General features: G+C 45.5%; 2 protein-coding genes across 6 annotated transcripts in view; one reads left to right on the top strand and one right to left on the bottom strand.

The window, feature by feature from the left end:
- LOC138570097 (intraflagellar transport protein 70A) overlaps window positions 1-16,551 on the bottom strand; it is a 694,742-nt gene extending 678,191 nt beyond the window's left edge. For 2 of the 5 annotated variants that reach the window (XM_069648696.1, XM_069648699.1), the window contains exon 1: window positions 16,342-16,550. In XM_069648696.1, coding sequence (XP_069504797.1) covers window positions 16,342-16,395 — 54 coding nt within the window. In that variant the 5' untranslated portion in view covers window positions 16,396-16,550. The other 3 variants (XM_069648698.1, XM_069648701.1, XM_069648697.1) reach the window with 3 other exon arrangements.
- Window positions 16,552-17,385: 834 nt separating this feature from the next.
- NPHP3 (nephrocystin 3) overlaps window positions 17,386-25,834 on the top strand; it is a 1,212,810-nt gene continuing 1,204,361 nt past the window's right edge. The window contains exon 1 of the mRNA XM_069648695.1: window positions 17,386-17,521. The gene's annotated coding sequence lies outside the window, so the exon portion shown is untranslated. The remainder of the gene's footprint in view (window positions 17,522-25,834) is intronic.

Genomic DNA, 25,834 nt, shown 5'->3' with positions numbered 1-25,834 from the left:
CGAGTATGCCTCGTGTTTCGTGGGTTAATGTTGGGAGATCTAGGTCATCTAGATACCTGAATGTGTCTTCCTTGGTCTTCACATCGTGATTGGAGTATAAAGAGGAGTAGAAGTCGATGAATGCGGAGTTAATGTCTTGTTCCTTATTAACCGTTACCCCCGTAGCTGTCTGTATGCTGGAGATCGGATTGTGATGTCTATCGGCTTTAAGCATATTGGCCAGGAATTTGCCTGCTCTATTGCTTTCCCCGTATCTGCGCGCTTGAGCTGGGGCTGACATGTATAGGAGTTCGGCAAAGAAAAAGTGGTTAGGGCGGGCACCGCTGAGTTTCTTTTTGCATTCGTATGGCTACTAGTTAATTAGAACAGGCGATTAATGGCGTCACCAAGTAAACCAGTATACACTATACTGGGTGTACCGAAGAGTTGCATAAATGTCTGATGGGAAAGAATTGCCATCAGACCTTGGGTCGCCAATTGTAGTGAAGACTACTGAAGGAAATTAAATTCATTCATATTAAGTAAATAGATACGTTGTAGAAAATTGTGCCTGAAGGCACAAAAATGCTCTTGAAAAAAATGTATCCAAAACAAAACTTTTAGTAAATTGATTCTTTACTTCATTTGTTAAGAAGAAGCAGAAATGATGTGCCAATGCATTTCGGACCTATACTTGGTCCTTCATCAGGGCGAATTTCTGTAGTACAAGGAAAAAACATACACAGAGAAAACAAGAAAAAACAGTCATAACGAGTATTTACATAAACCAATTTCATTGCTAGCCACAAATGACCATCTCAAATGAAACCAAAATCTGCATTTATATCTGTCCTTGTCACTATTTCATCATAATAATGTTACTATTATCCTCATAATATTTCAATGCATATCAAGCGTTGAGTTACGCCATAATTTTGTTGCACGTGCTGTTTATTAGAGGTCTTCATTCCAATGTAAATCCACTTATAACAATCCCATCTGTAAAGCAGGTAGGATGATGCAGTGGTAAGATATCTAAAACGTACCTAATATTATTTAAAGGAAACTAATATCACACTGTGAAAGCTTACCTCATAACATGCTAAAGCTATCTTCATTCTATTGCAAGATGGAGATGGAAGTCATTAGGGCTGCCAGTAACGTTGCTGTAAGCTAGGTACGTGTATGCTTACACTCCATGGAAAAACCAACAGAGCGCAAAGAGTCCCGCCTGTCGAACAAAGGAAATCTAAGTGTCAAAATGGTATTTACTAACTAGCCTTACACACTAAAATGGGCATAGATACACATTAATGATTAACCTACCCCGTAGTGTCGAGTTGAAAACAGAGACACAGTAAGACGCGGTTTTAATCTGGCCGCGAGCTGTTAGTGAATAAGTACGAGCGTTGTCATGGAGACGCTTTTGTTAGACGCGTGACGTGGTTACGTGATCTTACGCTGATGTTAATCAGAGTCATGACAACGAGTCAATGCTGTCTGTTGCTAAAGAGATGTGTATACCACAGCAATTACAAAAAACTAGAAACTCTGGGCTACTAGCAAGGAAAGCACCAGCGCGAAGTTGCAATTGCAGTGAAACAACAGTAATAAACTAATAGAGCGCGGGCGTTATCTGCAAGTACTCATTATGCAATGTTTACCTAATGGCGTGACAGTGCTCTTGTGTTGATATATACAGTGGCAACTAGACTACGAGGTGTAAAGCACGGCTGATAATAATTAGAGTAACTATGATACTGTCAAAAATGTGCGTGGGTGCATACACAGTCTACAGTAAACAGTTACTTTTTTTTGCAATACTTATGACAGAATAAAATAAAATCAGACAAGGTAATAAACAAGATAAGTAACTCTAATGGGGTTACCTAAACCGTGCATTAAGCCACGGAAGTTGTTATACAGATATAATAGGAAATAAATTACAAAAATTACAGAATAGTGCAGATCAAATAATAAACATTGCATGACATATTCAAAACATCCAAAAAACCATCAGTACCAAACCTATTTACGCAGAATGCAAAAAAAAGGTACAGATAAAAAAAGCATATAACTCATCCTGATTTTCAACATGTGAGTACTATTGAGTTAAATGCAAATGTTACACAAGTATGTCTATCCAAGAAGAGACGGACTACACGAGTAATCAAAACTAAACCAATCATTACTTGCAGTTACTTACAATATTATGCCACTCTCATCAATATTACTCTCCTAGCTCCACACCCCTATGGCATGTTTAAAAGTCTCTCATCAATATTACTCTCCTATCTACACACCCCTATGGCGTGTTTAAAGGTCTTGTATCTGACTTGACAACAGCTAGTGTAATTAGTTACTAAATGTATTTCCTGTGAAAAAAAGAAAAAAAGTTAAGACAAGGCAAAATCAACTGGATGATAACTCTTTCATAAAAAGCAATATAGATTAAGTTCTTCATTAAGACCACGTGGTGATACCGTATCGAGTCTCTCGATCCAATATGCTTCACGTTGCTCAAGTCTTTTTGTGGCACTTGTGTTGATGTTCTTCAGTTGTACTACTTCGAGAATTTGGAATCGCATTTGTGCTATCTGGTGCTTAGCTTGATTAAAATGTCTAGCAATTGGTGAATGTTGGTTGTTGGTTCTAACATTTGATTTATGTTCGTTCCATCTTACTCGTGCCTTTCTGCTGGTCTGTCCAATGTATAATAGGCCACAAGGGCATTTGATGCAGTATATGACTCCTTCTGACAAACAAGTAGAGTGGTCCTTGATTTTTATTATTTGTCCAGTTCTGGGGTGTGTGACTGAGTCACCTTTAGTGATGTTATTACAATTATTACACGACATACATGGAAATGTCCCTTGTTTCTTTGACAGGACTTGTTTGGTTATTTTGGGTTTGGTGTTAACCAACAAATCCCTCAGGTTGCTGCTCCGTTGATTAGCAAAGACAGGTCTTTCTTGAAACAAATTCTGGATTTTCGCGTCGCAAGTTAGCATCGGCCAATGTTTGAGAATTGACTTCTTAATTTTAGATGACTGAACACTGTATTTGCTAACGAACACCAATGGATTCTCTTTGCTGTTGGATACTTTTGTCTCCAGTAAATGAGTTCTTTCTTGCATATCTGCTTTCTCTACAGCCAGATTCAGTTCATCTTCTTTAAAGCCTCTTGCTTTGAATTTACGGAATAGTTCTTCTTTTTCTTGCGTATATTTAGAGTCTATATTAGTGATTCTTTTAATACGTAGCAATTGACTATATGGCAAACTCCTTATTGTAGCTGTTGGATGAAAACTCATCCTGTGGAGAAGGTTGTTTCTGTCAGTTGGTTTATGATAGACCTCTGTGTTGAATGATGGTGCATTTGGAATCACTAGAACATCTAGAAAGTGTACACTAGGATGGCCTATTTCATACGTGAATTGGATTCTTTCATCTATCAAGTTGATGTATCCCAGAAATGAATCTAAAGTTGCGTGTGGACCAGACCACACTAGGAAGATATCGTCAATGTATCTGCCCCAATGTTTAATATATTGATGCCAGACTGGATGTTTGATAATATGGTCCTCTTCAAATTTCAACATGAATGAGTTGGCATATGCTGGAGCCATGGTGGCTCCCATGGCCGTGCCACTAATTTGTGAATAGTATTGTTTATCATATTGAAAATAAGCATTTTGTGCAATGAAGTCAAGCAACATCATAATCCATTCTTTGCATGCCCCTATTTCTTCTTCTTGTAATAGAAGCCAATCCACTGCTTGTTTGCCAAGACAGTGAGGAATCGAGGTATATAGGCTGTTAACATCAATGGTTACTAGGAGATCATGTTCTTCCAATTGAATGTTAGCCAATCTGTTCAGAAAATGCGTGGTATCTTTGATATAGGTGTGATGTTTCTGTATGATTGGTTGCAGAATCGTATCAATATAGATGCCAAGAGGTTGGAGAATGCTATTAGTGGCAGCCACGATTGGTCGACCAGGGGGATTCAAAAGAGATTTATGGATTTTTGGAAGTAGATAGAGGTGTGGAGTTTGAGGGAATTTCTGAGTCAAAAAATCTTTCGTCTTTTCACTTATCCATTCGTTCTCTTCTGCCATTTCAAGCATGATTTTAAGCTTATTTGAAATTCCTCTAATTGGGTTACAAGGTAGAGACTTATAGATGTTGATGTCATTTAATTGTCTCTGGCATTCATTTCTGTAATCGGCAGAGTCCATCACCACCAGGGCCCCGCCTTTGTCTGCTGGTCGGATGGTAATCATCTCATCTTCATACAAATTCCTAATGACCGACAGATCCCTACGATTGAGGTTACGAAATTTAGGTGTTTGAAAGGAAATTTTCTTCAGATCTCGTAGGACAGCTTCATGAAAGATATCAATTGTACCGTGTGGTAAAGGTGGTATGAAAGAGCTCTTGGATTTAAGTTCAAGATAGTTATTGGTTGTTTGTTCTTCGGGTATTTCAATCTCAGCAAAAAATGCCCTCAGTTTCAATTTCCGAACAAATTTAAAAAGTTCTACCTTGGTGTTAAAAAGACTCGTGCTGTGAGTTGGTACAAAGCTAAGTCCTTTTTGAAGGATTTTTTCTTCAACGTTACTTAAATTGCGTTTGGATATATTGATGATTAGACTCTCCTGTTCGGATATCGCGCCTCTGGTTTCTGTGAGATTTCTTTTCCTGCGGCCCCTCCTGGTTCTTTTCTTGCTTTCCTTTTGTCTAAAAAAGACTGCCTAGGCAGTCTCTCTTCTCTGGGTGCTCGATCGTCATTCCTTACAGTATCCTCTGTGGCAGTAGTTTGTTCTTCATTAGGGAGAGTAGGCCTTCTTGAAGTACTTGGGCGAGATTGTATATCTGAGTCTGAACTGGATTGATCAGAGGAGTTCCTAGAATGTTGAGGTTGTCCAGACTGTCTATATTTATCCATCCAGGTATAAACCTCGTCGTTATGGTAATCATAGGTATCTCTTTTAAATTTGCGGATCTTTTTACTTTCTAGTTCTGATTTGTATTGTTCTAGTTTTTTGTCAATGTCTTCCAGCATGTTTTTCATTTCATCTTTACTCAAGCAATCACTTAGTTCAGATTTAATAGTATCAATGTCAGTTGTGGTAGATTTCAGTTCATTAGAAAGTTCTTGTATGGTCAAAAGAATTAAATCAAGTGAGCACTTGTTCAATATGTTTTCCCATTTTCGAACAAATTCCTTGTTTTCCTTGCATAAAGTTGGACGTACAGGCATCCGTAATCCTCTAGGAATACGTTGAGCTCTATAATACTTGGTTAATGTTACAGCGTGAAGTTTACGATTGATCTCTTTTCTAATGAGATACTCTAGTTGTCTGATTTTTTTAGTTGGATCTGTTTCCACTGAACTTGTACTAGAATCCTTGATCAAATTAAGGATAGCTTCTGCTTCTTCTGTAGAGAATCCCATAGTTTGGGCATGTTTATCTGTAATTTTAGAAATTTCTTCATATGACATTTTGACGATTATTTGTAGTGCGTGCCGCCGCCCGTATTTAGTGTAAGGAGAAGAACGGCAAAGAAAAAGTGGTTAGGGCGGGCACCGCTGAGTTTCTTTTTGCATTCGTATGGCTACTAGTTAATTAGAACAGGCGATTAATGGCGTCACCAAGTAAACCAGTATACACTATACTGGGTGTACCGAAGAGTTGCATAAATGTCTGATGGGAAAGAATTGCCATCAGACCTTGGGTCGCCAATTGTAGTGAAGACTACTGAAGGAAATTAAATTCATTCATATTAAGTAAATAGATACGTTGTAGAAAATTGTGCCTGAAGGCACAAAAATGCTCTTGAAAAAAATGTATCCAAAACAAAACTTTTAGTAAATTGATTCTTTACTTCATTTGTTAAGAAGAAGCAGAAATGATGTGCCAATGCATTTCGGACCTATACTTGGTCCTTCATCAGGGCGAATTTCTGTAGTACAAGGAAAAAACATACACAGAGAAAACAAGAAAAAACAGTCATAACGAGTATTTACATAAACCAATTTCATTGCTAGCCACAAATGACCATCTCAAATGAAACCAAAATCTGCATTTATATCTGTCCTTGTCACTATTTCATCATAATAATGTTACTATTATCCTCATAATATTTCAATGCATATCAAGCGTTGAGTTACGCCATAATTTTGTTGCACGTGCTGTTTATTAGAGGTCTTCATTCCAATGTAAATCCACTTATAACAATCCCATCTGTAAAGCAGGTATAGGAGTTCCCCATTGGCCAACTCGTTAAATTCCTTTAATGTAATGTGGATTTTCAACAGGGTTTCCTTATTAAGTGTGGCGCTATATTCGGTTTAGAGCAAGTCTATTTTGGCTTCGGCTATGCCCAGTTCCCTTCACACCGACTTCAGCATACCTGTGGACTTACCCAGGATGGTTCCCGAATCCAGACCTTGAATGCCTCCCACAGGGTAGCATAGGTGCTCACCGACCCCTCATTTAGTTCCATAAATTCCCCGATTTCAGTATGTAGGGCTTCACATATATGGGGGTCCCTCAGGATTGTGGGGGCATCCTCCATCTTCTAGCAGGAGGTGGAGTGTCACCTAGGTTGATGTCAAGTGTTATCGGTGAATGATCTCAGAGGGTGCGGGGGTGTATTTCGGAGCCAGAAACCGTTCCAGCCAGGGACAAACTAATAAGCCAGTAGTCTATGCGCGAGTGGGAATCGTGGACGGACAAATAGAAGATAAATTTCCTCTCATACGGATGTAGTGTACGCCATGGATCTATTGTATCGGTCTGTTCCATCAATTGTTTCAAGACCAGTGCGGCTTTGGATGAAGCCCTGGGGTGGTCGATTAGCGATCTTGGGATTGGTCGAGTATTGTGGTATATTCTCCTCCACAGATTATTTGTGCCTCCCCCGATGTGGACAACATATCTAGTATCGTACAGTAGAATTGCGGGTCATCCACGTTGGGTCCATACGTGTTGATTAGTATTATCTGGTGCCTCGCTATCTCCCCCCACACCAGTGCATATCTGCCTTGTGGGTCTATCTTACTAGAGTTATGTTTGAAGCACAGCTAGGGATGATGGGATGTATGGGTGTCAGCACTCCCCTAGATTGAGCTGAGTATTCCGTGTGGTATCTGTGGGGGCCCCATCGTGGCAGGAATTTGGTCTTAACGCTACGTAATGCATGTGTTCCTTGTATAAGAAGAATATGGGGATTATGGCGCGTAATATATGCTGCAATCTTCCTGGCTTTGACCGGGTTGTTGAGCCCTCGGATATTCCAGGATAGCAGTTTAATATTTAAGCCTTTGCTAGGATGTCCCGGGAGGATAGCTCAGCGGCAGCGTACGCGTCTTGGAAGCAAGACGACATGAAGCAACAACAGGTTCGATCCCCGGGTCCGCGCTTAGAAACCTCTGGGTGTTTAAGCGCTTTATAAATACGTAACTAAGACAAAAAAAAAAAAAAAAACGCAACTAAGAAAAACAAACAATTCCTGTAACAGCGCCTCGATGCCTGCGGGCTGTGTGAGCGCTTTATAAATGTAAAATAAATAAATAAATGTGTCTAGTTGTATCTAGAATCACCCGTTTGCCTGTTGCGTTGCCACATTTCTATGCAGTGCGGGTTTCCCACTACAGAACAGCTCTCCGATTTTAACGTTATAACTTCCCCAAACAGTCCTGGCATATTGCCAGGGGTAACCCTTTCTGGAATTCCCCACCCACCCCCACTCGCATCATCAAACCCAACCCGATGATGTATCCCCTGAACCATAACTTGGGAAGTCTCCTGGGGGTGTAAGCTCTACTCACATGGCCGCCAACCAAGGGGGCTCACAGCCCTACTTCAAACAAGTTGTGGTCGGGGCCACCTCGCCGCCCTCGGGTTTTTAACTTTATACCAGTGCAGTATTAACAGATGCCTGTCAGCCGGCAGGGTCGTCTAATTCCTCAGCAGGTTGGGGCGGCAAATTCTGGTTTATTGCCCAATCTCAGGGGGGGTGCGGGGGCAGAGAGATGGAGGCCTCGACATATGACAAGGCTTCCGTAGGATTTTCAAAAAAAATGTGCTCTGCCCCCGTGCTGGATTCTCATTTTTGCTGGGAAGATGAGCACATAGGGAATCTGACGTAGTCTCAGTTGCCTCTTAACTGGTTCATAGGACCTTCTTAGTGTTTGCACGTTTGTTGAAAAATCCGGATATATATGTATTCTGCTGTTCTCGTAAAGTAAAGTGCCTTTTTCTCTAAATACTCTCAGGATAGCGTCTGTGTCCCTATAGTTGAAGAGACGGGCTATTATCGTACAGGGTGGTGCTCCAGGTCTGGGAGGAGGTGCTAGGGTACGGTGTGCACGTTCCACAAGGAAATGGTCTGAGAAGGAGTCAGGGTCCAGAAGGGTTTTCAGGAGGGTTTCCACTTGGCGTTCCATAGATACCTTGCCAAAGGTTTCAGCTACCCCGACTAGGCGGATGTTTTTCCTTCTGGACCGTGATTCAAGGTCTTCGTGTTTAGAGTTTTTTGGAGGTCCACTTTCAACTGGACGATGTCACGGCTGTGCTGTATGTGTTGTATTATCGAGTCCTCACTGGTGCTGATCCTATTTTCCGCCTCAGTGATGCGTGTTCTCTCCTTATCGACCCTTGCCTTCAGGGAGCCGATTGTCACCACAATATCGTCCAGTTTGCTACTGACCGCAAGGAAGCCATTTTGGACCACTGACATTAATCGGTCCACTCTCTCGTCCATCGGGGGTGATAGCTGACTGTCCATTGGCTTTGGTGATGGTGTGGTGGACCCATGAGGCTGGGAGTTGGCAAAGGAGTCCATTGGGCCTGTTTTCTTGGAGCCCGCCCCTTCTTTTCGTGGCGGCCCATGTGGTGGGCCGAGTGGCTTGTGTTCTCCCACGTCTCTCTGCTCTCTATAATGATATTATCCAACAGTCTTGAATGGGATGTAGAATGCCCGTGCACCCTGAAGGCGGTCCCTCCTGCCGCCCACACCGGGCTTGTATAGTTCATCCGTAATGAAATAAAAGTGCCAAGGTTATGTTGGAGTTCGTACTATAAAGGCTGAGCTGTGGGTCGAGCTATAGGTGCTTATGTGGGCTCTGCTGGTTACTACGGTTTAGTATTCCCAGTTTTTCCCTACAGGTGCCCTTCTGTAGTCTATTGCCAGGATCCGGGGGTGGTATGTGACCATCTGCTGAGGACAATGCCCAGTGCCAGTGGCAAGTACCGCGTGTACCCCGCCTGTCCGCTGCGTTGTGGGTGCCTTTGGAGTTGGGGGACCCTGTATGCAGAGACAGGGTGTACGTGGTCTCCTTAAACGGCATGCTTCATCCCTTATAAATGACCCAGGCAGGGCACTCTGCGCTGCCAGTCCGCCTGGTCCCTTAGCCCCGGGGTGAGAGGTTGGTGTCCTCTGGGCTAGTAGAAATCTGAAAAGCCAGCTCACCCCATGTCATAGGTTCTTACCGTGAGTTTGGTGTGCGTAGGTCTCAGCCAGCAGGAACAGTCGCAGTGCAGTAGCGGCCCGCAACGCCTGTCACAGCGGGGCCCGTTAGGTCGTGGACCCGCTCTCACCAGGCAGGCCTGGGTGCAAGTGGCCCGCAGCGCCTGTCACAGCGGGGCCCGTTAGGTCGTGGGCCCGACCTCACCAGGCAGACTCGGGTGCAGGCGGCGGGTGAATCCGTGTCCCTCCGATGCTCGAGGCGGGGAGCTGTGAGCCCTGGGGGAGGCCGCAGTAAAGGATTCTGTTGTGGCGGTCCACCGCCGTCGGAACGTGGCGTTCGGCGGGGAGAGCCAGTTCACATAAGTAGCCCCTGTCCGCTCTGGGGGTACTCGCATGGGCTGGTGTCAGGGTGAGTGTGGAGCTCGCCGCGGGCCAACTGAGCAGCATCCCGGCGGGCTCCTTAACGTTGAGTCGCGTAGCGTGGCCCTTCCCCCACTCAGCCTGCAGTCACGCCCCCGGGCTGTAGTGGTTTCACTGTGGAGCCGCGACACGGGGCCGCCTCCACTGCACCCGCAGTGCAGGTTTCCTGGGCACTATCTTTGGACTGCGAGTCTGTTTATTAACAGGATTTGTCTGAGCAACGCTGCAGATACTCCACTGCCCCTTGTGAGTGCTTTCAGGTGGTCTGGTGGCCCCAGCAAGGATTAATTTCGAAATTGGATGGATTACGGGCCGGAGCTCTTCTTTCAGGCGGCCATCAGCGTCGTGTGCAACAGCGCCCCCGGCATTCACTTTGAGTTTAATGTCATGTTCAAAGTTCTTGAGTTTCCCTACTTTTCTGTGAATACTTCCGGAAACTATCTAGACCATTTATCTTCCATTTCTGCTATGGTCACGGGCTCTGGAACACGCGCTTGTACTCACACCTAGCTTCCTCTGTTCCTCCCAACCTAATAGTGAGGCGCCCTTTTTGGCAACCAATAAGCATGCAGAACACTTCCGACATTTATAGGAGACTTGTGCCTGGAATTGACCCACTATCTCGATAGCTGATTCACCATACCCACAGGGTTGGACATTCACTGGCTGGAGATTACTTGGACCCTTCTTTAAGGTGTTCTTCAGGGTGTCCTCCAATATAATGGTCCATGGTGACACTGTGTCCACTTTCATCTTTAAACGGCATCCTTCAATCATAAACTCATCAATTGGTCCACTCTGTTCTCCAGAAACCGCTGAAATTTAAAAAATGTGCCTTGGTGTTACTTCTTGAGTGGGTGCTGGTGACAGTGTACTCGCGCTCGTCCGACTCATCTCAGCGCTTTGTTCCCTTTGTTCCACCAAACTGATGGACGAATCTCTGCATACATTTGCAAAATGGCCTTTGCGCTTACATTTGAAACAGTCAGCGAACCTGGCAGGACATGTGGGAACATTTGAACCATGTTTCGGACTCCTACATTTAGCACATCTTTGGATCCACCCCTCTCTACTTTTAGTGCCAGAATTCGGCCTCCTTCTTGGGCCTACAGCACACACAGCATGTGGATTTTGTTCGTCAACTTTCATTTCTTTAATGTACTGTGTAGTCTGCTCGATACTTCTGGCAAGATCAATAGCTTGGTCCAGTGTAACATCTTTTGCCAACAGCTTCTCTTGTATCCTCATCCTGTTGGTACACCTCACAAGTTGATCCCTGATTAAAGAATGAGTCAATGTCTCAAAATCACATGTGTGACTTAGTGTTCTGAGAGCTGCAATATAGGACTCAACAGATTCTGATGTTTCCTGTGTTCGCTGGAAAAACGTATGACGTACAAAAGTTACATTTTTCTTGGGCTCAAAGTGTTCCTCAATTAGCTTTAGAGCTACTGAATACTAGTCTGTATCCCCTGCTTCCCCACCTAGGCTCCTTGACAAACCATCAAAAATACAATGTCCTTCTGGCCCCAGGTTATGCAGTAACAGTGCCTTTTTCCTTGCTGCACTGAACCTGTCCCCTCCTATGGCCACTAGGTAGTTTTCGAATATGCCCTTCCACCTATCCCATCTAATGGCAGGGTGACCTGGCTCAACCAAGAAAGGCGTGGGCGGTGGAATGGCTGCAGCCATCACTTCTGATTCCAGGCTGACAGGGTGTAATCTTTGGTGCTTTTGAGATTTTATTAGGCTCTCTGTAGGGCAATGCGGGTGGAATAGTCTCAATTATGCAAGAAGAGTTAATGAACAATTGTCAGATGATACTTAATAGCACAATGTTCTATAGCCTTTGTTGGACAGGGAGCTTTTCCTTGCAAGAGTATTTCCTTTTTGAAATCACTGCCACGCTGCTGCAGAAAATAAGAACTCCCTTGCGAACAGTTGCTTCTTAGCAACCGATGTCACAAAGCTTGGCCGAATCAACTGGATTGCACATCGGATGATCTGACCACGCCCCTCTCAGGCGTGTATGTTGAGAGCTGACTCACTGCAGTGCGCGAGCTGGAGCCATCCAATCATGCCCCCTGACAGGCTTGTGACGTGGCAAGGTCCGATTTGCTATGGACACACGGGGCTAGGTCACTCCTCCTTCACAACTCTGCAGCGTCTGAGCCAAACGCGCAAGCTGAGGCTGGCCTTGCGCTGTCGTGCGCGAGCGAAACAGGCTCTCGTTGGCTCTGGCCCCTTCGTCAGTTTCCCAACAACACACGACAGGTGTCGGCCCCTCAGGGGAGCTATAATGGGGCTTGCCCGCTCTCCGCCCGCTGTCCCCAAGCACACCTCCTGAACTTGACTTGGTGCCTGCTGTCGTGTCTCCTCCAAATCGCTGCGCGGGCTTGTTGGAAAGGCAAGATCCACCGTCGGGTCATCGGTCAGGAAGCAGGATCAGATAAGTGGATGCCGCTGTGCGCCACACGCCGATCCAGAATCCTCGTTGCCAATGTTGAATTAAGACGGAGGCAGCAGGAAGTATCAGAAGATTTATTAAGTTTAATGCAACATCAAGAACTGGTACCCAGCCACTCTGCCATCTGACACTGCTATCATTCCAGAACCCCTTTCTCCTACGAAAACATTCCATGAACCGAAGCTCCTCCGACTTCATAATGCAGGCCAGAAGTTCTTGATACCACTGTATAACATGAACTACAATGCAAGAGCACAATACATAATAAACAGTATGAACTTTGAATACCTAACTATATATATCTTAATAAAGGTTATAAATGTCCAAAACCTAACAAGGAGGCTGTATGAAGGTGCATGGTGCGCGTGACAATTGTCGTTTCAATGCATTTTGTTTCATTGTGTTTTGGCGGAGTTCGGGCGCAGAGTTCAGTCTGCAGCAGTCCGCAGCTGAACGTAGAGGTAACCCCATTATATGCTAAACACATGGCCGAATTTGGTCCACAGACTCGTTCAATATTAAAGCAATCCCTGCAATTGCGTGACAGTGCTCCAAATCAAACAATGCAACAACAAAATGAAGAAGGGACAGCACATACAGTGGCGTCGGGAGCTTTGGGAGGTTATGACTGGCTAAGAGGGGGGACGGAGGGGCGAGTAATCATTAATCAAGGACTGACACGCTCCCAAATCCCAGCGCCCCCATGCCTTGCAACCCCAAATACATCCCTAATTAAATGCCCAAAATCCCTGGTTCAACTTGTAACAGACCGCATACATTGCAATGGACAGTAACAAATGCGGGAAAACATGCAGCAAAAACTCTTAATATGGCGCCCGCCCGCAAAGCCGACGACCGCGAGGCCGTCTATTTTACTTTTTCAGCTGAAAGCACTACGCGGGCAGAGGCAGAAGCCTCGCTCACTGTAGCAGCTGACAAAGCTGTTGTAGATGGAGACCTCTACAGGAACGAAGAAGGCGTCACAAGGAAAAACGTTGCTACTAAAGATGTTCCATTGAACGTAATCGAAGTGAACACTATCGCCTTCCAATCTCCATTTGATGTTACTGACACTGAATTATTGGAGATAGAAGTACACACAAGGGACTTGGACACGAGACTATTAAAATGTACGTTTCCTGAGAAACTAATGGAGACCACTAATCACCCTGAGCAAACCAAGGAAAAACACACTATAGCCCAGCTGTCCGTGTGGAAACAGACAGAACTGCAGTTTCGGGCAACTGCTACAAAAGAAAACAAACAAAACTCTTTACCTATTGACGAAAGCTCGAAAAAAGTGTCGGAACAATGTACGAGCTCCGCACAGAACAAGACAACCAACACTGCGCGAGAGCCCCTTACAAAAACGACACTAATTCAGCCAAGAGTAGACAAAAATATTTATCTCCACGGGCTCAATCTAGCTGGACGTGAAGCCCGGCTAACAGAACGGCTCAGAGTCGACTTTGAGGCTATGAAGGAGCGTTTGTCCGAAAGTTCTGTAACACCCAGAAAAAAAACACTGAGTGGAGAATTTGATGACACACAGATAACAGGAAGAGGCAGTATGCTACAAAACTCACAAATGAACACGATAAAACAATTGCAACAAGTACATCAGACACAGTTAATAGACACGGGGGAGGAGCGTCTTGTGCAACGAGGTTCTATGCATAAAACAGTGTCTACACGAAATTATGGGTTTTTTGACAAAAACAAGTAATAGAAACAAAAACTTTCCGATCAGGCTCATGTCACACTGCTCGACTCCAAAGTCGTGGGACGAAGTGACCGGGACAGAGCAGCCTTTGCAAGGAATCATGGGATCTGAAGTACAAAGCGGTCACGAACCGTTCAATGCAAGTAATGACATTGAATTTACACATGTTCTCAAAGAGGCATCTGCAGCCATGAAATCTAATCTATCAGCAGCTGCATCTATACAGATCCATAATAACGTCCTAGCAGCAAACTTTCTTCAGCAAAAACTAACAGCATGGGCAATTATGAAAGGAATAACCGAATGGTGCCAAAAAGGTTTTACTAAAGGTGTTGGGACTGAAATCAATCTAACCTTAGTAAATATGCTAAAACTGGACGCCTTGGATAAAAGGTCAAACCTGTTCCTAGCGTTTATCAACATGCACCAAGCTTTCGATACAATCAATCGAGAATTGTTGCGGCAAAAATTTAAAAAACTGGGACTGTCCGGAGTGCCTCCTGCAACCAATAAAAGCTTTACACACAAAAAGAACTATTCGAATAAGAATAAACTAACAAGGTCAGATATCGGATCCTATGGACACGCAAAAAGGAGAGAACCAGGGCTGTCTGATAGCCGCCTGTCTCTTCAAACTTTTCATCGCTGATGTGCCGGAGTACCTGAGTGATGTGAGATGCTTTCCACCGAAAATAAATGGGCATCAGATCAATTGCATGACTTACGCGGACGATTTGGTTTTGGTCGATACCACACAAATAGGGCTTCAACGGCTGCTGACGAAGCTACAACATTACATGAATGACAATGAGTTAAGAATAAACGTCACCAAAACAAAAATTATGCAAATTGGATCACGGAAAGGACACAAAAACAAAAATTTCCATCGGAAAAATTGAAAACACCATCATCGAAGAGATTACTGAAATCAGATATCTGGGTGTTCAGGTCAGTAAATCTATACGAGAATGGAGTTGGATACAAGATATTGTGCGACGTACCAAAAATTTGGCCCTACAATCCATAATCTATATGGAAAATTCACCCTAATACCAATACGAACATTCTATCTGCAAAAGGTAATACCTGCTATCACCTTTGGCTCCGAAGCAGAGTGGAATCTGGGTTACAGAATATGGGCGAAATTGGAAGGGCTATTTTGGAAGCGAGTGTTGAAATTACCAAAATATATATCAATCACTGTCATCAGGCATGAACTCGCTCTTGACGAACTGTATGTAAACGTCATCTGGAAGTCGCTGTCTCTCTATAGAAAGATGGCAATTCCAAATCCGGAACCTGCGTATGCAATATTCGCTGTGCACAACAAACAACCATATGCGGGCATTCTGCTGCAACGGGTACAAAGCCTGAAGATGCTTCTTCAAGCCGCTGACATAAACAGCGATACGCTATTGGAGCAACCGCAAATAGCAAAAAGAAAATTGAAAGAATGGGCATGGATTCAAAACTTGGCCAGGCTCGAAGGACTATCAACAGCCGCTAAATTAGGGCCAACAAAAAATAAACTAAATAAAATGCAGAGTTACTTGCTACAATTTCCTTCACGTTATCATTGTGACAGCTTTTTGCGCCTACGTGTGAACGCAATTAAAACGAAGGAAATGCTGCTGATGAGACATGATCGTGACATCAAGGACAACTTATGCAGATATTGTCAGAGGGAAACAGACACAATAAGCCATTTAATAGCAGAATGTACCAAATTGAGAGATTGGAGAACTCTGCACCTTGGCAAATTTGCTCCGATAAACAGCAACTTGGACGATTGGTGGTGGCGTATATTAAGTGGGAGCTCTGTGCATCTAACATGTTCTGTGATTGATTTCATAGACAACATTTTGGGATAAATGAAAGCTCGATTAGTTATGGGAAATGCGCAGTCATGCATGTGAAAGATTAAGGGATTAAGATGAACTGGAGCAAATGTAATGAATAGTGAGGATTTGTTTTTTGTAATAAACTATATGTTACAATAAAAAAATGTGTTTTCTTCATTCTTACTAGAACTGTTGTAAAATACAATGTTGCAGGGTGGAGCAGAGGCAAGGAAGGACCCAGGTATGGGGTTTGAATGGGAGTGGGGAGTATGGGGGCAGAGGGAAAATAGTTCCACTACTTTTTTTTTTTTATACCACTACGACCACTGCCCATGGGACTGGGATACTGGCAAAGGTGAGGTATTGATCCAAAGTCTGATAATTACCCATTCTAATGGAGTTCGAGTGTCTATCAAGTGGGCTTCTCTTACCAGTCTGTAGATGGCGGCCGTGTACTCCCCATCTTTAATCTGTATTGCGGCCATTGATCGGCGGAATGATAACCAGGCACCCTGGCCCTTCTATAATACCAGGATGCCTGCGCCGTTCACAACCGGCGCTCACCCTGCTATAAGTTGCCAAGGACACATTCTGGCCGCTTCATGCGCTCACTTGACAACCAACCGGAAGTGTATTTTCTTTCCCAGTAGACATGAGCATAGAAGTAGGACTGACGAAATGGCAGGGCACACGGCCGGCGCTGTCCATGTTCTTCGGCTGCACATTATTTCACTGACAACCCACATGCAGTGCTTTCGCTACGGAAACATGTGTTTCAGCTACTTTACATGATTGAAGACAATATGTATTTTTTTTAAATGGTAGCATACAATTTTGACAGATAAATATCTACACGCAATAGTTTTGGTGCGTGCTGAAAAAAGAAGAATGCGTTATTTAAAACAATACAACATGGAGACCGCGTTGCACATAGAACTGCATTGTTATGAATCTAGCTGCCGTGACAAAATAACCATGGTGTGGAGATTGTAAAGCAATTGGGATGGTTCGTCGGCGTGGACCTGACGCACAAGCGAGGTAAACAGAGCGGCCATCGTGAGACGGAGGCGTTCACTGAATCCTGGGCGGGGAATCTGCTCGAGGAATCCTAGTACTTTCAGTAACAGAGTGCATCCATTCGACTGTGGTAGAATGTTACCAACCATTTAAAATACGTTATTTAGTTAGTTTAATTAATTATTTAAACGTTGGAATTGCGAAGAAGCTTACAGGGAAATAGTTGTTTTTACACGATATATATTTTTATAAAGCGAATTGGTGAAACGCCAATTGTTAGCAATATGTGGCTGGGTACCTAATCACTCTCTTATTGTCTGGATTTACATCAGTCTGAGCTGGACCCTTCTGCGTTATAAGCGCAGCAAATGTCTCCACTTCCCTGCAGGTTTACTGTGAGTTGTTTCTATGGAAACACCGGAGGGGTAGGACTCTTCACAGACACTGAAGAAATACTGTTGAAAGACGTAAATTCCTTTTAAATCCACTCTACACGGTATACTAGTATACGCAAACTACCTAAGTGTCGGGATGGAAATCATAGCGGACCGTTATGCGGCAATAGATAAGTGACTTCCAAGGACCAACTATTAGGTGAGTTTTACCATTAGAGGCAAAGACAGAACGCATGTTCATCACAGTGTATTACTTTTGGCTGGTTTTGCATGTATGTTTCCTAACTAGTTCTAAAAATTGTCTGTGTATTAAAATACTTTTTTTCCATTTGGAGTATATGTTGTAAATTCCACAGCTCAGCATGCACCATGCAGAGAACTTTACTGTATAATAGCTTTCTTGGTCACATCTAAAAGGGCAATTAGTGTGATAAAGCTGAAGTTCATGAAACGGAATACGCTCGGACAATAAAATACTTTCCAAATAAGATGCTAATGTCAGAATCTTTATTGTCCAAAGACGTGCATATTTTACTTTGAAACCCACAGCTTTTCCCTTGCCGTCAAAGTGTATTTACTTCATGGTTTTTGTTATATCTTAAATATATGCCCCTGGGCCCACCCGCACACAGGCCCTGGCCCCACTACCTAAAGGAAGACACTGACGCACGTCTGCCCGTTACAGGCTCCCGGTGACACCACTGTTGGCGGGCCACCCCTTTATTGAACTGTGCAGGCGTGGGGTTTGCCTGAGCGTTGCGCATGCATAAAAGTCACATGACTCGGTAACATCCCTCCTTTTTCATAACAAAATGGACATTACAACATATGAACTTGTCTTGACTGTCAACGTGACATATAACAGGGTATATCGTACCAAAACAATACATGGCCCAACGTGGAAATTTACTGTCACCTCTGCTACTTAAGGGTTAGGGTCCAAACTGTAATCTTTAAATCTGGCCGGACACCTTCGTCCTTCCCGGCGAGGATAGTGCCCTTCATCTTGGCTGGCAGCTCGCAGAGGTTCGTCTGGCCTCGGGTCCTCACTGTCTTCATTCGGCGCAGGCGAGCCCTCAGAGGTGCGAGCAGGATACCCACACTCAGCAGGTTCTGGTGTGTCACAAGCTTGTATCTTCTTAAAGAAGCAGGAGTTCCTCTTGATTGTCCCCCAGCTGTCACCTGCCGTGACTATGGATCCTTTGACGTGAGTTACACCCATGGGTGTAGGCTCGTAGATCAAGGACAGTTTCCCCTCGGGGTGTCGGTTGCACACCAGAACGGTGTCTCCTACTTCAATGGTTGCTGGTTTCAGGTCCCTCTGGGCATTTTCTCACTCATTGCGCATTCTTCTTTCTTCAAGGATCTTTTGGTCCTCAATGATTCCGGGAGTTCATCCCTTGGTTTGTGGTATCAAGCCTTTCGGGCACCGCTTAAAGAGGGCCTCAGCTGGGGACAACCTTATATTCACAGAGGAATTGGTAGAGATTTCTTTGCAACTCCCCTTTCTGGCCCTGAGTTATCCAGAGAATCTTATTTAGGGTACGCATAAAACGCTCCACTTCCCATTGGCTCTTGGCCAGCCAGGAGTCACCTTCCTGTGCACTACTCCACATTCATACATGAAAGCGGCGAACTGGCGGCCCTGAAACGGGGGTTTGTTATCAGAACATAATACGTGGAGAAAACCATGGGTTGTAAAGATCTTGTTCATGGCTTGCATGGTCTGGTCCCTTATAGATGACTCCACTATTTCTACTTCTGGGTAGCGGGACCATTGATCGATGAGGACTAGGAAATATGCGCCCCTCCCGGTGGATCCAAAGTCTGCATGCACAGTGCCCCAGGGATGGTCACTACTTTCCATGGTTTCAATGCATGGCTCTTTACACAGGGGCGCAGCGGCTTGACACCAGAACATTGGTGTATGTACTCATCGACCCTCCTCTCTAGGTCTGGGAACCAGACTTTCACTCTTAGTCGAGCCTTTCTCTTGGCCGTGCCTTGATGGCCACTATGCACCAATTCCAATACTCTGTCTACCAGCCCTCTTGGGATTCCGATTTGTCTCCCTCTTAGTAGCAGGCCGTCCTCGGATGTGGATAGTTCGTGACGTGCGCGCCACAGTGATTGTAGGCCCTACTGTGTCTCTTTTCCTCTCCTTGATAAGTCTGCCAGCACCGATTTCCAGTTCCCATTTCCTACCGCGTTATGGATCATCTGGAAGTATTCGTCGGCCTTGGAGGCTTAGGCCACTTCATCCAGCGTGAGCGCTATCGACATGGATGCTTCTACCACCTGCCAGATGGCCTCCTCGCATTCCCCTTCCACAGAATTTTCTTGCACGTCCCTGTCCCTGGGATGGCGGGATAAATAATCGGCTGGGTTGTGAGTCCCTGGCCTGTATTGTAGCTTTACGCCGTACTCCATGAGGCTGAGCATCAACCTTTCTATCCTCGGTAGCGGCTTGGAGGACGCCCCTGTCATGATGGGAATCGGGGGCTTGTGGTCCGTGATGACCGAGACGGGCTCACCCAGGATGTAATGTCTAAAGTGTTTGCAGCCCCACAGCATGGCCAGTGCTTCCCGTTCAATTTGCGAATATCTTCGCTCTGTGTCTGTTAGGGCTTTGCTGGCATAGGCGATGGGCCGCATCTGACCCTGACAATCTGGTTGTAGTAGTACTGCGCCTAGGATGACAGGGCAAGCATCGATGACTAACTCTGACTCTTTCTCCGGGTTGAAATAAACCATTGTCTCATCGCCTGTAAGCGCAACCTTGATTTTGTCAAAGGCAGTCTGTTCCGTAGTGGACCATGTCCATACTGTGTCCTTCTTTGTGAGGGCCCTAAGGGGTTCTGAGACGGAGGCAAGGTTCCTGATGAACCTCCCGCAGTAGTTCACCATCCCCAGGAAGCTACGCACGTCCGAGGGATTGCTTCGGAGCCTGGCCTCCGGAATGTCCTTTACCTTTTGTGGGTCAGGTGAAATGCCTCCAGCGTGGAAAACAAATGCAAGAAACTCTACGCTTTCCATTAAGAACTCACATTTTTTGCAATGCAGGGTCAAACCTAGATCACTGATCCGCTCCAGCGTCTTCTCCAGCCTAATCATGTGCTCTGTTTCGGAAGTGGCGTGCACCAGAATATCGTCATTCATGTTGATTACCCCATTTAGTCCGGCAAGAGCACCCCTAATAACGTTCTGGAACACTTCTGTGGCAGAGGAGATTCCAAAACCTAGCCTTTTGTACCGATAGAGGCCTTTGTGGTTGGTAAAAGTGGTAATGTACCTGGAGTCTTGGTGTAATTCCAGCTGGTGGTATCCTGAGCGTAGGTCAAGTTTCGAGAAAAACCTGGTGCCCTGCAACTACCCCACCACATCATCCAGCTTCGGCGTAAGGTGGCGCTCCCTCTTAACTGCCATGTTGGGTAGCCGCATGTCTACGCAAATCCGTACTGCCCCTGGTTGCTTTGGTTTAGTGGCCACCATGATGGGAGACACCCATGGTGTGGGCCCCTCGACCTTCTTGATGAGGTTTTGAAGTTCTTGCTCGACCTGTTCTCCTAGGTGAAAGGGAATGCGTTGGTGTTAGGGCAGTTGGGCATACCGACTTGTCAATGTGCAGGCGGATCAGCTCTCTCTTTAGCTTACCAACCCCCTTGAAAACATCTGCTAAACGGTTGGTGAGGTCTTGGATGTCCGTTTTGTACACTGAGAGTGCGAAATGCACTATATCCAGTGCCTCGGACGCGGTGCAGCTCAAAAGCAAATGTGGGCTCACACTGGTTACAAAGAATTTCGCCTTTATTGAGCGTCCAGCGTGTGAGATTAAAGTGGTGAACACTCCTTGTAGTGGGAGAGGGTGGTCGCCACCAAATGAGTATATCTTCGCTTTCGTGTCAGCCAAGACGGGTGGTACCGGTAGAGCTTCGTAGTGCTGTGATGCCATCATGCACACGGGCGCATGTGGGCTGCCTGCGCTTCTTGGAGATTGAGTCGATGTTTGAAATGAAGAATACCTCTTTATCTTCCTTTTCCTCCTCAGCGATGTCCAGTTCTTCAAGTTCTTGTTCCAACGCAGCCACACTTCTGTCTGTGTAGGCCACCACTGTTGGGTTTGCTCGGACCTCGTGGGATGACCACAGCATTGGCGGTGCATCACTTCCTGGCAAAATGGCCTCCCGTCCCACAGCGCCCACGCACCCTCCCTTTCGCAGGACATTCACTGGAGTGCGGAAGGTTGTACCCGCACTTCTGGCATTGCTGTGGTACATCAGTCTTCTTCTGGGGCTACCTCAGTGTTGAGGTCTGCTATTAGCTGTACGTCCGATGGCATAGGCTTCCTCACCCTTCCCTAGTTTGGCTGCTGCATCCATTCTGGCGGCTCGGCTGTCAGCCAGCTCATAAGTCGTCGCAGTTTTCCCAAACTGCAACCCTGGATGAGTTGATTTCGTATGATCCCCTCCTCATTCTCCCATTGGCAGGTACTGGCCAGTTGACACAGCCGGCTTCAGAAATGATCCAGCGATACATCCTCCCTCAAGCGGTCAAAGTCCAGATTGGTTAAGGGTAAGAAATGTTCTTTCAGGGCATCTTTCACTGCCTGATATGTGACAGCAGAGGAGTCGAGAGACTCAAAGATACGATGAACCTCGGAGCCAGCTGCATAAAGCAATGTTGCAACTTTTGCATCATTGTCTGTCTCACCTGTGGCACGAAAGTACACGTATTTTTATCAACAACAGCCACCTCGGGCCTAGCTTTGATGGGGGTCCCGACATATCGAATTCTGGCATAGGAGCCAGCGTACCCTGTTGTCGTGGCATCATCCTGGCAGGAGGTTGTGCCGGAGGCTGCACGTTGGCTTGGGCGCCCTTGCCTGGGCTACTCATGGCTGCCGACCACACAAGCACCTTGCACTATGTGGAGGCCGCAAGTCTGCCGTAGTGTAGAGCTAGTAGCACCGCAGAAGATGGAGGCCCAGCAGGCTTACAGGCAGTCTAGGATGGACAGTGTTGCTCCCTGATGTGGTGAGGGTGTGAGACCCCTGACAATTGCCTCACACACACTTGTCTCAGGAAGAAGAAATAAGAAATTTGTTTCACAATATGGAACGCTACACATGAATCCCCACCATGGCAGATGTACTTCAGGAAGGCCGGTGCAGGTCTCTCCTCTGCAGTTTGCTGACTGGTACACTGTTGAGAAAGTCCCACGTTGTCAGAGCATGAGGGCCTGTGACAGACTAGTTTGAGACCGTTACTGTCATTGAATTCTTCTCTTAAGTAGTTTTTTCTTTTCAAATAGCCTTTCAAATTTAATCACCCCGTGGGGCCGCAACCGCTAGGAATCTAAAATGGCGGGTGTGCGGGTGACGCATCTAGTGGGCCTGAAAGCTATGTTCGCAAATCCTTCATGGAAGCTGATCACTTCTTCCACCACTCAGTGGCGTCCTCGTTGCCAGTGTTATATCTTAAATATATGCCCTGGAGCCCACCCGCACACAGGCCCTGCCCACAGTACTTGAAGGCAAACACATTTACGGAGGTCTGCCTGTTACGGGCTCCCGGCAGCAACTGCCGTTGGCAGGCCGCCCCTTTATTGAACTGCGCATGCGCGGCCTTCGCCTGAACATCGCGCATGCATCAAAGGCACATGACTCTGTAGCAGTTTTGGTAGTGGCTGCAGCAAGTGGCCCAAGTTATAGGAAATGGTTGGAAATTCCCTGATGTACTTATGGATCGTCACTGTACTGAAATATCTAAAGGAGCACCTGGCAACACCCTGATCGAGTGTGTGTGTGTATGTATGTCCTCTTGCAGAATTTGAGGGTTGACATAGACCGGTCAATGAATAAAAAAAAAAAAAAAAATTAATGACAGTGTACATGGTGGTTGGGTGGTGTTCTTATACTGGCGTCGTAATAAGCCTGTGAAGAAAAATATAGTTATATATTTTACCTGGATGTATTTATGTGCGTGGGTTGTTTTATTTTGTGTATACATCCAAGTTGCGTAAATGATGTACATGTATGTTTTGTGTTGTTTGTGCCCTTTCTCTATGAACCTAGCACCTTTCTTCCATTTTGATATAGTCAGGCAGCGGTTTATTTTTGTTGGGGGGCTGAGACCGCAACTATGAGGGACTTTGGTATGGACCACCAGCAGGGGGCCTGAGTGGGTTACTGAGGTGATTTCACCACAGTCAAAATTGGGAAACCCCTCATGGATACCGGGGATGGAAGGTCCCATAGGTCCTGGAGGATGAGAGGAACGCTGGGGGAAGGCGTGAAAGAGAAGGGAACCCCAATGGGCGCCGTATTGTCGGTTTATGGCAGCCCGCCGTTAGCAGCTCTCTCTGGCTTGTTTTAGGGTTGTGCTGTGATTTGGAGCAGAGTCACGTGTATTCATTCCCTGGACTGTTTCGGTCGTTGGGGGCAGCACCAAACTTGTATTCCCTTTCATTTCCTGTTTCCACTGCAACGTAGGAGAAAGGGGAAGTTGTGGCAGGCTGGGTGTTTGTTTATGCCCCTATACTTAAACGCGGAAGCCCTGTGAGCATCCAGTTCCATCTGTTCACGTGCTGTCTAGTTTCATTTGTTGACTGGTAATTACACGTTTGATCTGGTGCGTCCCCTCAGCAGATAAGAGTATTTGTGGATGGGTTCTCTGGAAAGTAGGAGGGAGGTGGATATATTTGTCAGGAAAGGAGTTTTGTAGCCCAGCCTCCATTAAGAAGATAGGCCGCAGGGGTAGGTTTCATAGGACAAAATCTGACAGAAAGTTTAGTGGAGGAGTTTGTGCGCCAGAGGTACTACGGGAATGACAAGGACTTCACCCCTTCAGTCAAGTCCTGTGGGCATTTTCTTTCCCCCGCTGGGATTTCTTGTGTTTGGGTCGGAGCTCTGCCTGAGTTGCGGGTGTTTAATGTGGGGTAGGTTGTCCTTGTGTTGTGGAAACTTGGTATGTATGTGACTCAATGTATTTGTGGTAGACTGCAGCTACCCAGGTGTGATTAAGATATTGACATTCTAAAACTCCATGTTACCTCCCGTTACAAACATTGGGGGATTGTTACAGGTACCTGTGTCAGCATGAACGTTAACAGTATATGCACACCTTACTGGGAGGAGAATAAGGTGTTTCATGGTCACATTTACTGGGGATATTGAGGTTTGGAGACTCCCAGTGGAGTATGAGCTGCCAACTCGGGGTCTATGCAGTTTCCCCATTAAAATTGTTACCTATAGATGATATGTCATTTAGCTAACCTCTACAGAGCTAATGTGAATTCATTGATGTTATTTTATTATTTATTCTATGTCTGAAATTCAAGCGCCCCACCACTCCTCATCAAATGTTAATGATTTGAGGCTATTTATTTATGTACTGTATTTCTGAAATGGATGCACCTAACCCCCATTGGCACTGTATTGTTATAATTTATTTATGTAGTCTGTCCATGCATTTGCCAATGAAATAAGGCTATGTCTTTTTATTTATCCAGGTTCTCAGATACCATAGGACAGGGCCACAAGAGTACCCTGCCAATATTGGATGTCTGCAGAAGGCCTGTGTAGGGTTGTTCACTGAGTATACCCCTGTGTTTCATTTAGCACATGAGGGCGGTAGGGTGTAAGTTCCCCAACTCAGGTTTACCTTCAGGTTGCTGTTTACTCCTTCATAAAGAATTAAGGGCAGAAACCAGGCACCGCTGAGATCAGGGGGCAATCGCTCAAACTTGGGACATTTATAGTTTTTTTTTTTCTTTTAAAAATGGCGCATGAATATGTATTGCATTGGGTACGTGCCGAAGGGCTCAGCCCGGAGGCCTACTTTATAGTGGGTGAGGTCCCCTTACATATCACGACTGATGAAGTGCTGGCTATGACCGGTCCCTTGGAACCCCTCACTGGGAAGGTGAAAAGTGTGGGGCGCATACCTAGTCAAGAAATTACATTTTATGTTATGGTGGTAATTCTCTTACAGGTAAAAACCTGCCCGCTGAGATCCGAGGTGGGGAGCCTTTTGGTTACTTGCCCCGTCTGGACATTAGACACTTGGCCCGGGATATCTCTTTGCCCTGAAGCCACTACATCAACCAAAGATGCCGTAGTCATCGGTGCGGCAGTGGCTGAGGCTGTTAGAGTGACTATGGAACAGCAATCCACATCCCTTTTTGTTACTGAACATGGAACCTACACACAATTACGACAATTTTCTGGCGAGAAGCCTCTGCCAAAAGGGGAGGAGGGCTATGAACTATGGACAGGCCTCACCCAGCTGATGTTACATGATTGGAAAGTGTCCGATCAGGAGAAGAGACAGCGAGTAATGGAGGCACTAAAAGGGCCTGAACTACAGACAGCACAGTCCCTTCGGGCATTGTCCCCCGATCCAACTTCCAAGCAAGTGATGGGCGCATTGGAGGGAGCATTTGGCACTACTGAGCTAGGAGAGGACCTAAGGATGAGGTTTCATGCTACCTCTCTGAAACTGGGAGAGAAGCT

Source organism: Ambystoma mexicanum, chromosome 2q (assembly GCF_040938575.1).
Source record: "Ambystoma mexicanum isolate Mex_15411 chromosome 2q, UKY_AmexF1_1, whole genome shotgun sequence".
In the NCBI taxonomy this organism is placed as follows: domain Eukaryota; kingdom Metazoa; phylum Chordata; class Amphibia; order Caudata; family Ambystomatidae; genus Ambystoma; species Ambystoma mexicanum.
This window is presented reverse-complemented; position numbering and strand designations above follow the sequence as displayed.